Consider the following 17,098-nt stretch of genomic DNA (forward strand, 5'->3'; position numbering starts at 1 on the left):
ATTGTTTCTTGGTATAATGATGTTCTAATAGCGTTTTGGGGTAGAAAAGACTGCAAATAAGAAAAAAACCCTGAAAGGTTAGCAAAGCAACACAGAATGGTAGTGTCACTTCTGTAACACAGTGGTAAGCATTTCCCAAATCTTTTATACAATCATTCAGAAACTCCAGGTGTGGAGCATAGACCTTCTGGACATACTTAGGTTGACTAGCTTGTCTATGGCAGCCTTTTGCAAACTGGTGATCTCCAGATATGTTGGATAGACACCCCTGCTGCTTCCAGTGATGTAAACTGTAATAGAAGACATTTGGAAAACACCAGGTTCCATGATATATATCCTGTAGCATTCATGCCTTCAGGGAAAGGACAGCTCCTTCAAATGAAAGGAAGAATAAAGCCAAGAACATTATTGAGTTCATATGACATTTATTTTCACAAGATGCCAAGTGAAGATCAATGCAGAGAATTAAGTTCCCTGTACTGTTAGATGTTTTGGACAATCTTTTTCTTCCTCTTTGTTAGAAAAATCAGGAAGGTGTTTCACAAAAGGCAAGCAGGCAGGCAGGACATACCTTTCTGTTTTACAACATTGCAAAAACTATAAACAGTAATGAAACAGCTAATGATATCTGTGTTTGAGGTTCACAGCAAAAATATAACTGAGTTTTACAATACCTCTTTATTTCTCCATCTGTCCATTCACAATGAATGAATAATCTTTTTTGTCTGAAAAGAAATGTAAATGTGATTAAAGCAATTTCTTCATACTCATCATTGATTGATGGAGGACAATTCTTGCTAATTCTTAGAGGAATGGAAATAATTAATTCTCATAATATGAAAACAAAAAAGCTTTCATGGAAGAAAATATTGCTCCTTGCTTCTATGTTCGTTTGTTTATGAGGTTTGTAGGCTGCTCCAATCTGTTACAACTCTCGGCACCTTACAAAATATACCAATAAAAACACAGTAAAAAGACAGACTATATAATCAAAAAAGAAAGTCTGGAAAAAAATAATAATCATCACAACATCCAGACCAGAACTTCACACTAGGGGTCTATCACCCACTCTAACTCAGGGCCTAGGGATAGAGCCAAGTTGTAAGGGCTTGTTTATAAAGGAACATTTCTATTTAATATAGATGAAAAAATGGTCTTTCACCTGCTAAAGCTCCTTCAGCAAACTGCTACATAATAACATTCCACTGTTTTGTGGAATTGGCTTTTCAAATTATTTTTCAGCATTGCAGAAGTTGCTTTCTCTTTCCCTTAAAAATACATGTAGCCAACATAAACAATAATGTAAGAGTATCAGAAGTGAATGCTCCTGGTTAAAACCTTCTCTATTTATTATAGCACTGAGAGTTGCTGTTTTGCTTTACGTTTGCTAAAATGTGAATTTTTTACCTTTTCAGCTTCAGAAATGGAAGAACTTATCTAACAAGGACCTAACTTACTATCTCAGTCAACTTTGATTCTCTTAAGGACTCTGGCTTTGCTGCTACTTCCCTATCAGGATGGCCGAAAAGGCTCCAGGTATAAACAAAAAGTCATCAAGGTCTACACAGTCCCTGCCACCAGAACCAGTGGACATAATCAGAAGCAAAGCATGTTCTAGGAGAGTGAAGATCAATGTAGGTGGACTCAATCATGAAGTTCTATGGAGGACTTTAGACAGACTTCCACGGACACGCTTAGGGAAGCTCAGAGACTGCAATACTAATGAATCTTTACTAGAAGTATGTGATGACTATAATCTTCATGAGAATGAATATTTCTTTGATAGACACCCAGGTGCTTTCACTTCTATCCTGAATTTCTACAGGACGGGAAAGCTACATATGATGGAGGAAATGTGTGCCCTCTCTTTTGGCCAAGAACTAGATTATTGGGGGATTGATGAAATATATTTAGAGTCCTGTTGCCAGGCGAGGTATCACCAGAAGAAAGAGCAAATGAGTGAAGAATTAAGAAGAGAGGCAGAGACAATGAGAGAAAGAGAAGGTGAAGAATTTGATAATGCTTGCTGCCCAGAGAAAAGGAAAAAACTCTGGGACTTGTTAGAAAAACCCAATTCATCAGTGGCTGCAAAGGTAGGATCAGATCCTTTAGAGTGTGTTTATATTACATATTTATATCAATCGCAACGCATCAATATGATTCATTGAATATATTATAATAAGGATTGCAGAGAACATAGTTATATCGCCTGGAAGAGGTCTTTGTTAATTTGGGGTGGGGGAAGGCTATATTTTATGTGGGGAGATATAGACGTTATGTGGGGAGTCTTTGTGCTGGCAATCAGGTTTCTGAGATTTGTCCCTTCTTCTTTCCCATGGTATATATGATTCAATTTAGAATCTCGGGTGCTTCAGAACTGTATAGTAGGAGGAATTATGATCAGCAAGGTAATAAGGAGTAGGTCAGAATGTTCATGAGACCAAAGGAATCTTGAATTTGTTTGTATTCATAAGTCAGACATTTGTTTAGTATTTACTTTTTCAATGTATTCATATTCACTAAGGAGTACCTCGTTTTGAACTCAAAAAAACTTTCAAGGTAATTTGATTAGCATTTGGCTTTCATTAATCCTTGTACAAGCTAGCTATTGAATGATAGCATACTGTAATGATAATCCAGAATTGCTAAGAATCCTACCTTATTGTTAATGAGCAACATTCATAAAGTATGTCAAATTGCCCTTATTTGCCCCTTATTTGCAAGAACAGTTAAACTCACCAGAAATGGAAATGAAAGCAATAGCTTCCCATTGAATCAAAATCTCAGTCCTGGAGACTCACTTTCCTAGTAAACCAGGAACTGGAAATTATTTTACCATTCTAGTAAAGTAGTGTTTTATGACAGGGAAATTCTGGGAATTGAAGTCCAGACATCTGACAGTTGCTGAGTTTGAGGAACACTGCAGTACAGAGTCTGGTTTGCTTGAGGAGAGACAATCAAGATTCCAGTTTGGAATATCACAAGAAGCTTTTACTTTCTTGTTAGTTCCTGCTTAGTTTTATTCTTCCCATAAATGGGAAGAGTTAAGTAGGGGCTGATTGGGCCTTTTACACAAATGTGTTCTCATCAGCGATGAGCAACATTTTCAGCATTCTGGATTATTGTTAGTTCAAATGCAACCAATATTATTTAAGTCTACATATCTCATTGTATCTTATTGATAGAATATGACTCCCCACTTAGATCAGTTGCTCATGGTACACTGGTTGTGTTTGTTACATCTTTATGACTTTGGTTTGTATTTCTTTGATTGTACCCTATGGAGGTAGAATTGGTAATCATAGGCGGTTGAGTCCAAGACACCCTTTTAAAAGTAAATATGCCTTCTGCATATTTTTCTACATCTTTTTCTACATCTCTTTCTACCACATGCTTAGGCTGATGTTAAAGAATCTGTTCCAAAACTGGCAAGCTAGTAGATCCTTTGCATCCATGTAGTCTCTGGGAAAGACATAAATATATTATTGTTTGGTGTGGAAATGAATAGTGTTGAAATACTGTATTTTTATTGCACAGGGAAATTTTGGACATTTTATGTTGTGTGCAATACAACAAAATGTGCTGTTTTTGTAAAAGAACTATGCATACAGAGAAGCTTATGTCCACTATGAGTTGTGTGCATTACAAATACAGGGTCAAACCACAGGTTGTATCATGAGGAAAATACAGAAAATTCTTGTTTGGCTACTGAACAAATAAACAGGAACCAAACTACAGCATCCAACCCTCTGGACCGCCGGTTTCTCTCTCTGTCCTTTAATTATGTTGTACCTCACCCCTACACACACACATTTCAGCTATACTGGCTTAATTTCCAAGAAGGGTTTTTGTAAGAGCCACTTCTGAATCTTCCCTGATGATTTGAGGACTCTGACAAGCATGTAGGAGGTTACCTCTGGATGGGGAATCAAGAAACTCCAGGGGAACCTGCAAGGTGTGGTCAAAACAGTCAGAATGGTGCAATTGAAGCTCTACCTGTTTCTTATGTGTGACGCATGTGCAACACACACACACACAAACAGGCCAGGCTTCAATCACACCATTGTAGCCACCACATTGAATATTGTTGTAAGCCATAGGTTGCTATACAAATTAGATAGATAGATAGATAGATAGATAGATAGATAGATAGATAGATAGATAGATAGATAGATAGATAAATTTGGTCCACAACCTGCAGGATCCCCTGGCAAATGCAATCCCCTTCCCATTCTGGATCAAAAGTCCTTCTGTTAATAGAATGGCATATCTTCAGTCATTCTTAGATTAAAAATTAATTAGCTGAAATTTTACTGCAAGGACAGTTTGGAGAATTATTATTTATTTATTTATTTATAAATTTATTCACTGCCCATCTCCATCTCATGTGGGACTCTGGGCGGTTTACAATAAGATGTATGACTAGTCTAGCAGACTGCCTTATATTCTCACCTCCACTCAAAACTGGCTTACATTAAAGCAAGTTTTGTGAGTCCATCTTGATGAGAATATGTTGCCATAAGGCACCTTTCTTTTTCAGATTCAATCCCTGTTCTGGTCCTAAGTTATTCCCCACACCTATCAAAAGATTTAACTTGATTCATGCAAACATGAGAAGTTGATCCCAAGATTAGAGATATAATCAGTGAATATAAACAATTTGGATTTACTGAGAGCCAGTTTGGTATAGTGGTTAAGGCATCAGGCTAGAAACTGGGAGACTGAGAGTTCTAGTCCCGCCTTAGGCATGAAGCCAGCTGGGTGACCTTGGGCCAGTCACTCTCTCTCAGCCCTAGGAAGGAGGCAGTGGCAAACCACTTCTGAAAACCTTGCCAAGAAAACTGCAGGGACATGTCTAGGCAGTCACCAAGAGTCAAAAACTGACTTGAAGGTGTGTGTGTGTGCGCGCGCACACACATACACACACACACAGGGCCACAGGTTCCTGACTGATTCTTCCCCCTGTTGCCACTTGGGGTCAATTCAGCTTGCTGTGAATCTTTTCTTACAAGGGCACTTTAAGTAGTACACATATGTGTGGGGAGGCATCTCATAGGTTTGGCATGTGAATGGAGCTTACATGTGTATTTGGGGAGTTATCTTTTAGTGCCACAAAGGTAAGGCACTTCTGACTGTGATGCTGAAACTGAGTTACTTGTCTTTCTGCTACAGTAATTCCATGCATCAGATTAGCAGTTATTATCTAGAAGCAACAGGTGCCAGCTTTTATCTTTGTTGTATACGATTGTGCAAATGTTTGTTCTGACTGTTCAAACATAACTAGAAGCACTGCCTGTGCTAACCAGAATTGCTCCTACAGTTTGTTATTAACTAGCTATGTGCTCAAGATCCCAGAGACTAGTCTGAGGGAGATGGGCCATGTCACTGAGAAATCTCTACAGAGAAAGACAAGATCAAAACGGTCTCTGCAACATGGGCATCTCAGTGATCCAAAAGCCACTGATGCCACGTTTGCACAGTACTGCTGGTCTGTTTTTATTGCACAACTAAAGGAGAGTCTTTGGAATGGAGTGATTTTCACATTACCTAATACTACTGTTCTTACTCCAGCTTTGGAAAATGCAAGGACAGAGGATAATTTGGCTTTGTAACTTAGGGAGTACTGTATATCTAAGTCTCAAGCTTGTGTCAGTTTTATTGGTTTTGGCTTCCCTAAGAAATAAAATCCTTGGAAAGATGCTGTTGAGGGAAATACTGCTTCTCCAGAGAGCTGTCATTTCCAGGGTTTCCTATGTGGAAGGAATGATTGATGTACCAATTTAAATCTATATCAGTTTGGACAAATGGTTTGAAAGAAATAGCAAGATGCTGACTAATAGATACGATTATAAAGCATCAGAATCCTTAATGCCTATTAGCCAGTCTGTAGCTAAAGTGAAAAGCACAGTGCACTTTTTAAGATCTGGCATGGATACAGTCATCTGCAGTTCAGAGTATGCAGGGAAGTGATTTATTATTGATTTATTATTCTAAAACTGTGATTAATGATTTATTATTCTAAAACTGCGCTTCCATTGTTCTAATATGTGCCCAGACTTAGCAAATAAAAAGACAGAAAACTGGTACTTTCTGATTTTAAGTTTTATAATCACAGCAGCCATCCAAGCTTTCCATTTCTAAAATATAAAATAAACTTTGTTAATACAAGCCACCCCAATCAGATAATTTTCCAACCTATGCCCTCCTCTTGTGTTGGACAGCATCAATGAAATATTCAGAGATTGTTCAGAAACTTCTTCCCTTTCAAAGTGCTATTGGGTCATGGAAGTTCTTTTGAAGCACAGAGCGTATATTCAGAAATATTTATTATAATTCTGATTCTGAGGATGAACATCAGCTGTGGTATTCCAAGCAATAATTTGCACTGTATCTGCTGAATTGTGATCATATGTTTGGGAAAAGTGATAAAATATTCTAGATTATAATACTGCCTTAGTATTTTATTTTATTTATTATTAGATTGATATCCTACCTTTATTTTGTACAATTCAAAGTGATGTTCATACTGCTCCCACTTCCTATTTTCTCCCTATGAGGGAGGTGGGCTGGGAAAGAGTGACTGCCCAAAATCACCCAGCCAGTTTTCATGCCTAAAGTAGGACTAGAACTCACGGTCTCCTGGTTTCTAATCCAGTGCCTTAACCACTACGCTAAACTGGTTCTCAGTTGTAGCTCACATGGAATAAAAAGCTATAGGTGGATACAGAAAATGGTGCAAAACCAGTCCACTTGTAACTGACCTTATAAGATTGAGTTTGCTTTTAGCATGATGTAATCTAATGCTGAGGTTTAAGCTTTTAGTGTTGGCATTGGCATCCTGATACGATATCCAATTGAACTGCTACAGGAAATTGATGTGCACTAGAGACTTGATGGCATATAATCAATCCATCAATGAAAAGGAACTGGGGAACCTGATGCTAGATAATAATTCCCAGCATGTCTCACCATTGGCCATGAGTTGCTAAGAGATCAGGGGCATCTGGAAGGCCACAACTTCCCCATTGCAAGATGATCAAATGGTCCTGAAACGGTACCGTGAAATCTCATTTTATCAGAACTTAATACAACAAACCTCACATGTACCAAATGTCCACTGTGATTTATGTCATTTGCATAATGCCATTTCTCAAATGAAGCCAATTGTCATTAGTACTGTTTTCCATCATTTGTAAATGGGATGCCTTACTCTCCAATTTAACAGACTTTCCTCAGTAATGGGCATACTCTGCTCCCAGTGAATATATGAAAATGAGATTTTACTATATATAACATTATACACATATTACAGCATATTTCTGGATTATTTTTATTGACAAAAATTATTTTTAGTTTTTAAATCCCTGTTGCACCAGATTATACTTCAGTCTCAGTTAAGATAATTCAGGGTCTGCTTGTCCTTTTCTTGTTTCACAGGTGAATGAGAAAGCATTAGGTGTTCTCTGAACATAGACTCTAGATTGCTTCTTTAAAATTCATTTCAACTCTAAAGGGTTGCAAGTATTACTTCAATATTTCTCTTTCTCACTTGGAACATTTATTTTATAAATCTCCACTTACTGGCCTGCAGCTTACCCCATAAGAAAAGCATCATAACTTATCATCTGCCATTAAACTTATATTGGAATTAAAATATTTAATTCAGATTAATTAACATGTAGTATTAGCAACTGTCTAAGCTCAGCCTATCCTTAATTAAAATATTTCTAAAATCAGGGATCTCATGTTTATTAGAAGGAGCATCGTTTTATTTACTTCAGTGAAGCTTCGCCTCTGTATATTATATGCAGCATATCAAACTGTAAATTGACTCGGCTGAAGTGGTGATCACATAATCAAGACTTCTGGGGGAAATGTGCTGTCATACTGTAAGAACCGATGTCCATTATATCTGAGTACAAACTATTTCATGTTTAAATTTCTTTATGCTGCTGCATGCATGCACAAGCAAAAGATGGGCCAGACTAATCATGTGGGAAAGATAATGTCTTCTGTAAACCATCCAGTTAGCCTCTGTACAGATAACATCAGATTAGCAAATGGTTGTCTGTCATATTCAACATCTTGCCTAAATGCAGGATGAGGGTCAATCTCTCTATTTATGCAACTGAAATTATGTTATTTTAGTGCTAGAAAGCATAGCCACGGGACACAAACGTACCAGCGGTTCAGCTTACTTCAGCTTTCTCAATTTATGAATGCTACAAACTTTAAATTCTGTAAGTAGATGGGGATATTTTAGAGAATAGCCACTGCTTTGTCCCTGGGTGATGAGCTCAATTAGGTCAGTGTTCCTGTGACAAACCAGATGAGACAAACAGTAACAAGGTTTTATTTGAAACCCTGTTGGCAATAAAGCTAGCTGGATAATAAAGCAAATGGAGCTCTGTTAAACAATGTTGTAGTCTTCCTTTCCTCCCAAGTTACGTATTATTTCATAAAGTAGATACATATTATGAAAAATGGTTCTGTTGGTATCGTACAAAGATTTTGTGGCTATGCCTCAAAAAGAAATCACCGGTGTCGAAGCAAGTTGGTCTCTAATGAGAGCATGCACTCTTACTTCTTATATTATTTGGTAAAGGGTTGCTGCTGCTGTTGTTTCGATAGGGGATGGATGAAGTGTACACTCTCAGATGAACTTTCTCCTTTATTATGACTTCTAAATATACATTCTAGCATAATCCAAGATCAAACAAAGCCTTGTTAATAGATTTGTCAGGTATCCAGGTGATCCATGCTAAGACAGAGCTCAGAACAGGAACTTAAGGATGATGTATTTGGAATTGAATAGTAGAACTGCCTGGTAGTAATCAGAGACTTAGATACATATATACTGACAATTTTCTTTTGTTTGTGTATATGCATATTAGCATTTCCCTCCCAATTGCTTACATACAGAAAGAACAAGATTTGGAAATAGGGAAAGCTTATTATTGGGAGAACAGAGGACAGGAAAGATAGATTTCAGAATGGAAAAGGTGGAAGATGTGTCCTGGGGAAATCTTTTCTTTTGGCCTTTGTCTTGAGAGTAAACACCTTCACTGGAGTCGTAGTAAAGACGTTCACAGACTCATGGCCTGTCAGGTTACATACTGGGCTCAGCTGTAAATTTCAGCTCTCTAGACGTTTAACCTGGTCAGGATTATCTTACCTGGCAGAAGGCTCTCAGACTTGATTTAGCTCAATTAGTTCCTTTATTGCAAATAAAGCCATACACACAGAGAGGATTTGTCCACTGCAGTATACAAAAATCAAACTCCTTGTATAGGTCGGTTCCCCAGAATTTAAGTTCTGCCCTTTTTCTTCTTGTCTTTCTAAATCAACAAATGTGAGCTTGATGGCCTTAGAAGAGAACTGATCCGCCTCTAGTCCTGGAACTTCTTGATCGTGCCTTGCCAACTGCATTCCTTATATCCTAATATGTATACTGTGGTACTCTACTCACTGAATGTCCCCACAATCAAATTCATAGTCACCTTAAATTCTATAGAGAAGCATCTCTTAGTGCTTTCCTTCAATCAATTATTACATTTATTCTTAACAGTTAAAGTGCAGTAATAAAAGTATTCTTTGATGTTGGAAAATACACACAAGTTTCATGTGAGGGCCACAGATTGTATATTAAGAAATGCAATAGAATGTCAGTTGATAATTGATTTTGCTTTAAAAGCTTGTGCTTATGGTCTAGTAAGTCCATTATTAAAATATTATTTACCATCCGTGGTTTCTAAGCAAGGTATTGTGTAACTAATGATTCAGCATTATTTTTAGCTGGCACAACTATGAAAAAATAAACCCAATATCTGAGCTATCTTACCCTAGCAACATTTTAATGCCTTGGTGAATTATGTATAAGGGTTCTTTTTGAGTCATAGCTGGGATTATTGGCTACTATAATATGGTAATATACTGTATTGCTGAATATTCTGGGGTGGTGGGAGACATGATACTTACTAAAAGTAGCCTTAATCATAGACAGTTCTTCATAAATCAGTTCTTCATAACTCCTGGGACAATGAGCCATAAAAGACTATCTGTGACTTCCAATAGCCAAAGCAATGACTGTGCTGTTCATCAAATTCACCAGCTTTCTGTCACAAGCTATGAATTGGGGCTCCATTGGTTTTGCATTATTTTATGAATAAAGCAACCCAGTAGTGTCTTTAGCAGAACAGAGCAACACAACTTGAGTTCTTCCATATTCAGCATTTGACTGAGCTTTGAATCATGACTTCTGTTTTAAATTCTGTGGTAAATTTGATTACCTAGATCTCCCAGCCCAAAATCCAGGATTTTTGTTTTATACTATGAGCTAAATGGTAGCAAAAGTTCCTCACTGAAAATTGAGAGATCTGGTGGGTCCACAGCAAAACATTTTAGACTATGTTCATTACTTTTTGGTTCTAATATTTTTGCTGCTTTAGCTAATGACCCTAAATCTAAGATTTGTCATAGCTTGGCATATTATAAATGGATCTTTGAGTTGGCATGTGTCATTTAAATACACAAGCATATTTGATGCTGCCTTTCACAGAATGATGTTGTTGTCTTACTTACTATTTTAAGTAGTTAGCTTTTTTTTTTTGGAAGAGTGAGGAAAGGTTGCAATGCAATTAATAAGAGTTTTTAGAAGTAATGCTCTAGGAACTTCCTAGGAACATAGCAAATCCACAAAATGTTTCTGGGTGCTGACTTTTGCATGGTAATCTCTGGCTTATTTGCATGATGTAATAGTACACTTAGGCAGACCAATCCCCCAAGACAGTATGGTCGGAGAAGTTTGCATGTGCATGTTGTTTACACCAGCAAATGCATAGCGTTTGTGAAAGCTACCTCCTATTCCACAAGAATATTTTGACACAGGTTGCAAACCTTACAGCTTTGCAGCAGTAAGGTCTGTAATCTTACAACTTTAATGCATCTTTATGGTGCACTGAAGTCTGACTACATCAGAATTGCACAGGTGTGGAAGAAAAAGAATGTCTTGTCAGAAAGGTCTGTTCCAGTTCTTAAATAGAAAGCATCTCTCTCACAAACTCAGCTGGATTGAATGGAAGTCATACAGGGGTTGGAAGGGAAGTCATACAGGAGATGCTGTAGTTAACTGAATCCATTGAGCTGATAAAGCCAAATCACATTCATATATGCCTCCAAACATAAATTGCTTGATTACTGAATAAATTGCATTCCCTGTAGGATTTAATGTCCTATGTATATCAATTTTGCCTGATTATAATAAGAAAAACTGTTCAGTTAGATGGCCTACATAGTTGTTTTAAGGTCTGCCTTTCAAAATATAGAATGGTAAATTTGGATAAATCCCTGTGGGGGAAAATGTAACTTATAACAGTGGTCTGGTTAGTTTCTTCAGATATCTCCAAGTGTAAAATAGGCAGGATAGAATGTACTTTTGTTTGTTTGTTTATTCTTATAACTCATGTGCTGCTGTTAGCAACTTACACTATTAATATAAGTAAATTAGAAATAAAATTGATTAATACAATTGTAAACAATCAGTTCAATGTGCCATCATGTGGTCATAGCATAATTTCACTCATCCCCAAGCGCCTTTCTGAAAAGCCACGTTTTTACAGCTCTCTGAAAATGTAGCATAGAGATGATGGTCTGGAAATCTAGGGGGTAGGTTGTTCCAAAGGAGGGGAGCCTTCACTGAAAAGCTGTAGGGTCCCTGAAGATGGCATTCCTTCATTTATGGGCCCTCTCTCCCCAGATCTTAACGGGCTGGCAGATTTTACTCAGACAGGATGAATAGGGAGATATTCAGATCTTGAGTAATGTGATGTTTTAACAGTGACAACCAGCACCTTGAAATGTTTCTGGAAGCTAACTGTCAACTGGTGCAGCTCCTGTAGCAGTGATGTTACATGGCAAACCTCGGTGTACCTATAAATACCCAGCCCACTGTATGTTGCATCAGCTGAAGCTTCCCGATGGTTTTCAAGGGCAATCCCATGTAGAGCACCTTGTAGTTATCTGGCTGTAAAATGACGAGGGTATAAGTGACTGAGTAAAGCCTCGAGATCCAAAGCTGCAATTGGCCCATAAGATGTAATTGTACAAACCCTCCTGACCACAGCCTTCACCTTTATGTATTTTATTTTCATCGCTGTCACCCCTTAAAATCGTCATGTGGATACAGGACTCAGAATAATACCTTCTTTTCCCAGTTGGAGTGCTTACTGGTTCCAAAGAAGCCTCCATCTCTAAATAAGTTCTTACATATATGACATGACTAGTCATTTTTAGATGTAAATGTCTTGTTGCATTCAAAGAGCAGAAGACAAGATGATGACGCCTCACCTTTTTCTGGTATTTGCAATTTAAGCTTGTATTTCTAAACAGCAAGCAATGGGGAACCAAATCCTAACACTTAAGGTTGATCTGCTTAAGATCTAGAATCACATAACTCATAGAAAATATGTTGCTGTTTTCTACCTGTTTACTAGAAGCTGGTCAACTTTATTTGCCATAAGATGGTGATGCTAAGCAGAGTATGATATATAGTATAACTATGTGCATCAAGAGGGTGACAAGTTCAAAAAAGCTCTTACGTGATAAAACACAGATTTGAGACATTATTTTGAGTATCTTGATATACTGTGAATGTTTGGTTGATCTGAGTCATTATTCATTGGAATTCCATCAGTCTTTATAGAAGATGGAGCCTCATGTGGCGCAGAATGGTGGGGGGCAGTATTGCAACCGAATACTCTCCCCATGACCCGAGTTTGATCCCAGCGGAAGCTGGATTCTTGGATAGCCGGCTCAGGTCGACCCAGCCTCCCATCCTTCTGAGGTCGGTAAAATGAGCACCCAGCTTGCTGGGGAAGGTGACGACTGGGGAAGGCAGTGGCAAACCACCCCGCTACAGTCTGCCAAGAAAACATCGCGAAAGCAGCATCCCCCCAAAGGGTCAGACATGACTCAGTGCTTGCACAGGGGGCCTGTCACCTTTCTTTTTTTTATAGAAGACTACTGCAGTTAATAAGAATTTTTCTAGCTGTCCTGATTCCAACAGAGAAATTATATTTATTCAGTAGGATTTGTCAAAAATAGCACTTCGCTACACAAGTGTACCCTCCCCCAAGAAACTCACTGGGTGACTTACATTCTCTCTCAGCCAAACCTACCTCACATGGTGTTTGTTGTGGAAAAAAATAAGAGGAGTAATACCTGCTTGAGTTCCTGTTTGAAAGATAGGAAGGAAGGAAGGAAGGAAGGAAGGAAGGAAGGAAGGAAGGAAGGAAGGAAGGAAGGAAGGAAGGAAGGAAGGAAGGAAGGAAGGAATTCATCCATCCTATGGCTTCACTTGCACAAAACTAGTGTGGATCATCTGAATGTTTATGCTCTTTCCCGTGCGATGAAAGCCAACTACTGTAATAGCCTGACAACAGCAAAGGTCTTCCCCATTTCCAGAAGTGATTGTGTCCCCCAGATCTCAGATTTCAGTTAGCTTACATTGAGTGCCAATTGACGCAACCACAAAGGTTTGATAGTGCTTAAAATAGCAGGGGATAGGACATGCTAGATTTATCCCAAGGACAGCCAAGTAACAGAAATACAGTTCCGGATGTCAGCAGTCAAATCTAGGATGCGCTTTTGGAAAAGAGCTGGCATTCTTTGCATTGCCTCGCTCATTTTAATTTATCTTTGGCTGATGTAAAACTGTGCAAGCCAGAATTTTCCATGGTCTAACAGATGTGGAAATCAGGATCTGAAAAATTTTCCTTACTGCAAGAAAATTTTAAAATGCTTACATTTGTATTTTAAAAGGTATATTCATTCCTTATCCCTCTAGTCTCCCTTTCTGGGAATGATTTTGGAATTTCAGCTTGTTCTGTTAGGGAAAAACCTGGTCTGTGTTTTTCTTGATAGCTTTATTCCAGAGTATTATAATCTCATCATTAGGTTTGGTGATCAATCAGCTTTAGTGGTATGTAACTTCTACTGAAGAAAATTATTGTAATTTGTCGAATATGACAGCTTAGTGTTAAAATGAAAAGATAATAATCTGCAAGTGATTTCTGAATTAGATTAGCTCCAACTCAACCTTTCCCAGCATGATACTCTCCAATATGTTCAATTTAGGGAAGTTGAACTCTTTCCCATGTGGGTTAATTCCAATCTATTGGAACACAGAAAGACATACTTTAAATAGATGGACTCATCTTATCTTTTGAAGGTTTATTTTAATTGTTGATGCCTTAGACAAATCTGCCCTTCCAGTCCTACTTTGAGGCTTACCAAAGGTTGCGCAGCATAAAAATAGTTCTTTAAATGATCAAGTATTGACTAGATTATTTTCCTGGTTTCGGTTTTTGTGTTTTCATTTCCGCCTTACCATTTGTATCTGTATATATGACCTAAGACATTTAATAGAAATCAATTGAACAATCATTTGTGTCCTGTTAAATATATTGGAATAAGACTGGGCTGACAAATTGTTATCATATCCATGCAGCAGTGTCTCTTTGGCAAAGACATTTGCATAGACAAAGAACTCCTTGTTGTTGTTTATTCGTTTAGTCGCTTCCGACTCTTCGTGACTTCATGGACCAGCCCACGCCAGAGCTTCCTGTCGGTCGTCAACATCCCCAGCTCCCCCAGGGATGAGTCCGTCACCTCTAGAATATCATCCATCCATCTTGCCCTTGGTCAGCCCCTCTTCCTTTTGCCTTCCACTCTCCCTAGCATCAGCATCTTCTCCAGGGTGTCCTGTCTTCTCATTATGTGGCCAAAGTATTTCAGTTTTGCCTTTAATATCATTCCCTCAAGTGAGCAGTCTGGCTTTATTTCCTGGAGGATGGACTGGTTTGATCTTCTGGCAGTCCAAGGCACTCTCAGAATTTTCCTCCAACACCACAGTTCAAAAGCATCGATCTTCCTTCGCTCAGCCTTCCTTATGGTCCAGCTCTCGCAGCCATATGTTACTACAGGGAACACCATTGCTTTAACTATGCGGGCCTTTGTTGTCAGTGTGATGTCTCTGCTCTTAACTATTTTATCGAGATTTGTCATTGCTCTTCTCCCAAGGATTAAGCATCTTCTGATTTCCTGACTGCAGTCAGCATCTGCAGTAATCTTTGCACCTAGGAATACAAAGTCTTTCACTGCTTCTACATTTTCTCCCTCTATTTGCCAGTTATCAATCAAGCTGGTTGCCATAATCTTGGTTTTTTTGAGGTTTAGCTGCAAGCCAGCTTTTGCACTTTATTCTTTCACCTTCATCATAAGGCTCCTCAGTTCCTCTTCACTTTCAGCCATCAAAGTGGTATCATCTGCATATCTGAGATTGTTAATGTTTCTTCCAGAGATTTTAACTCCAGCCTTGGATTCCTCAAGACCAGCTTGTCGCATGATGTGTTCTGCATACAAGTTGAATAGGTAGGGTGAGAGTATACAGCCCTGCCGTACTCCTTTCCCAATCTTAAACCAGTCCGTTGTTCCGTGGTCTGTTCTTACTGTTGCTACTTGGTTGTTATACAGATTCTTCAGGAGGCATACAAGATGACTTGGTATCCCCATACCACTAAGAACCTGCCACAATTTGTTATGGTCCACACAGTCAAAGGCTTTAGAATAGTCAATAAAACAGAAATAGATGTTTTTCTGAAACTCCCTGGCTTTTTCCATTATCCAGCGGATATTGGCAATTTGGTCTCTAGTTCCTCTGCCTTTTCTAAACCCAGCCTGTACATCTGGCAATTCTCGCTCCATGAACTGCTGAAGTCTACCTTGCAGGATCTTGAGCATTACCTTACTGGCATGTGAAATGAGTGCCACTGTTCGATAGTTTGAACATTCTTTAGTGTTTCCCTTTTTTGGTATGGGGATATAAGTTGATTTTTTCCAATCTGATGGCCATTCTTGTGTTTTCCAAATTTGCTGGCATATAGCATGCATTACCGTGACAGCATCATCTTGCAAGATTTTGAACAGTTCAGCTGGGATGCCGTCGTCTCCTGCTGCCTTGTTATTAGCAATGCTTCTTAAGGCCCACTCAACCTCACTCTTCAGGATGTCTGGCTCTAGCTCACTGACCACACCGTCAAAGCTATCCCCGATATTGTTATCCTTCCTATACAGGTCTTCTGTATATTCTTGCCACCTTTTCTTGATCTCTTCTTCTTCTGTTAGGTCCTTGCCATCTTTGTTTTTGATCATACCCATTTTGGCCTGGAATTTACCTCCAATGTTTCTAATTTTCTGGAAGAGGTCTCTTGTCCTTCCTATTCTATTGTCTTCTTCCACTTCCGCGCATTGCTTGTTTAAAAATAATTCCTTATCTCTTCTGGCTAACCTCTGGAATTTTGCATTTAATTGGGCATATCTCCCCCTATCGCTGTTGCCTTTTGCTTTCCTTCTTTCTTGGGCTACTTCTAGTGTCTCAGCAGACAGCCATTTTGCCTTCTTGGTTTTCTCTTTCTTTGGGATGTATTTTGTTGCCGCCTCCTGAACAATGCTGCCAACTTCTGTCCAGAGTTCTTCCGGGACCCTATCTACTAAGTCCAGTCCCTTAAATCTATTCTTCACCTCCACTGCATATTCCTGAGGAATATTCGTGAGCTCATATCTAGCTGATCTGTGGGTCTTCCCTAATCTCTTTAGTCTGATCCTAAATTGTGCAAGAAGAAGTTCATGGTCTGAATTACAGTCAGCTCCAGGCCTAGTTTTTACCGACTGTACAGATGTCCGCCACCTTTGGCTGCAAAGGATGTAATCAATCTGATTTCGGTGTTGTCCATCTGGTGAAGTCCATGTGTAAAGCCGTCTCTTAGGTTGTTGGAAGAGAGTGTTTGTTATGCAGAGTGAATTGTCTTGGCAAAATTCTATCAGCCTATGTCCTGCTTCGTTTTGTTCTCCCAGGCCATACTTACCTGTAATTCGAGGTGTCATTTGACTGCCCACCTTAGCATTCCAGTCTCCTGTGATGAAAATAACATCTCTTTTAGGCGTGTTGTCCAGTAGGTGCTGCAGATCCTCATAGAACTGCTCTACTTCAGCTTCTTCAGCATTTGTGGTTGGGGCGTATATTTGGATCACTGTGATGTTA

The 17,098-nt window shown here is 38.7% G+C and overlaps 1 protein-coding gene across 2 annotated transcripts in view; it reads left to right on the forward strand.

Moving 5' to 3' along the window:
- The window catches only part of KCNB2 (potassium voltage-gated channel subfamily B member 2), a 171,540-nt gene that overhangs the window by 16,626 nt on the left and 137,816 nt on the right, over positions 1-17,098 (forward strand). For both annotated transcript variants that reach the window (XM_063299386.1, XM_063299387.1), the window contains exon 2: positions 1,416-2,093. In XM_063299386.1, the coding sequence (XP_063155456.1) occupies positions 1,518-2,093 (576 nt within the window). In that variant the 5' untranslated portion in view covers positions 1,416-1,517. The remainder of the gene's footprint in view (positions 1-1,415; positions 2,094-17,098) is intronic.

This window comes from Candoia aspera, chromosome 3 (genome assembly GCF_035149785.1).
Source record: "Candoia aspera isolate rCanAsp1 chromosome 3, rCanAsp1.hap2, whole genome shotgun sequence".
Classification (NCBI taxonomy): Eukaryota; Metazoa; Chordata; class Lepidosauria; order Squamata; family Boidae; genus Candoia; species Candoia aspera.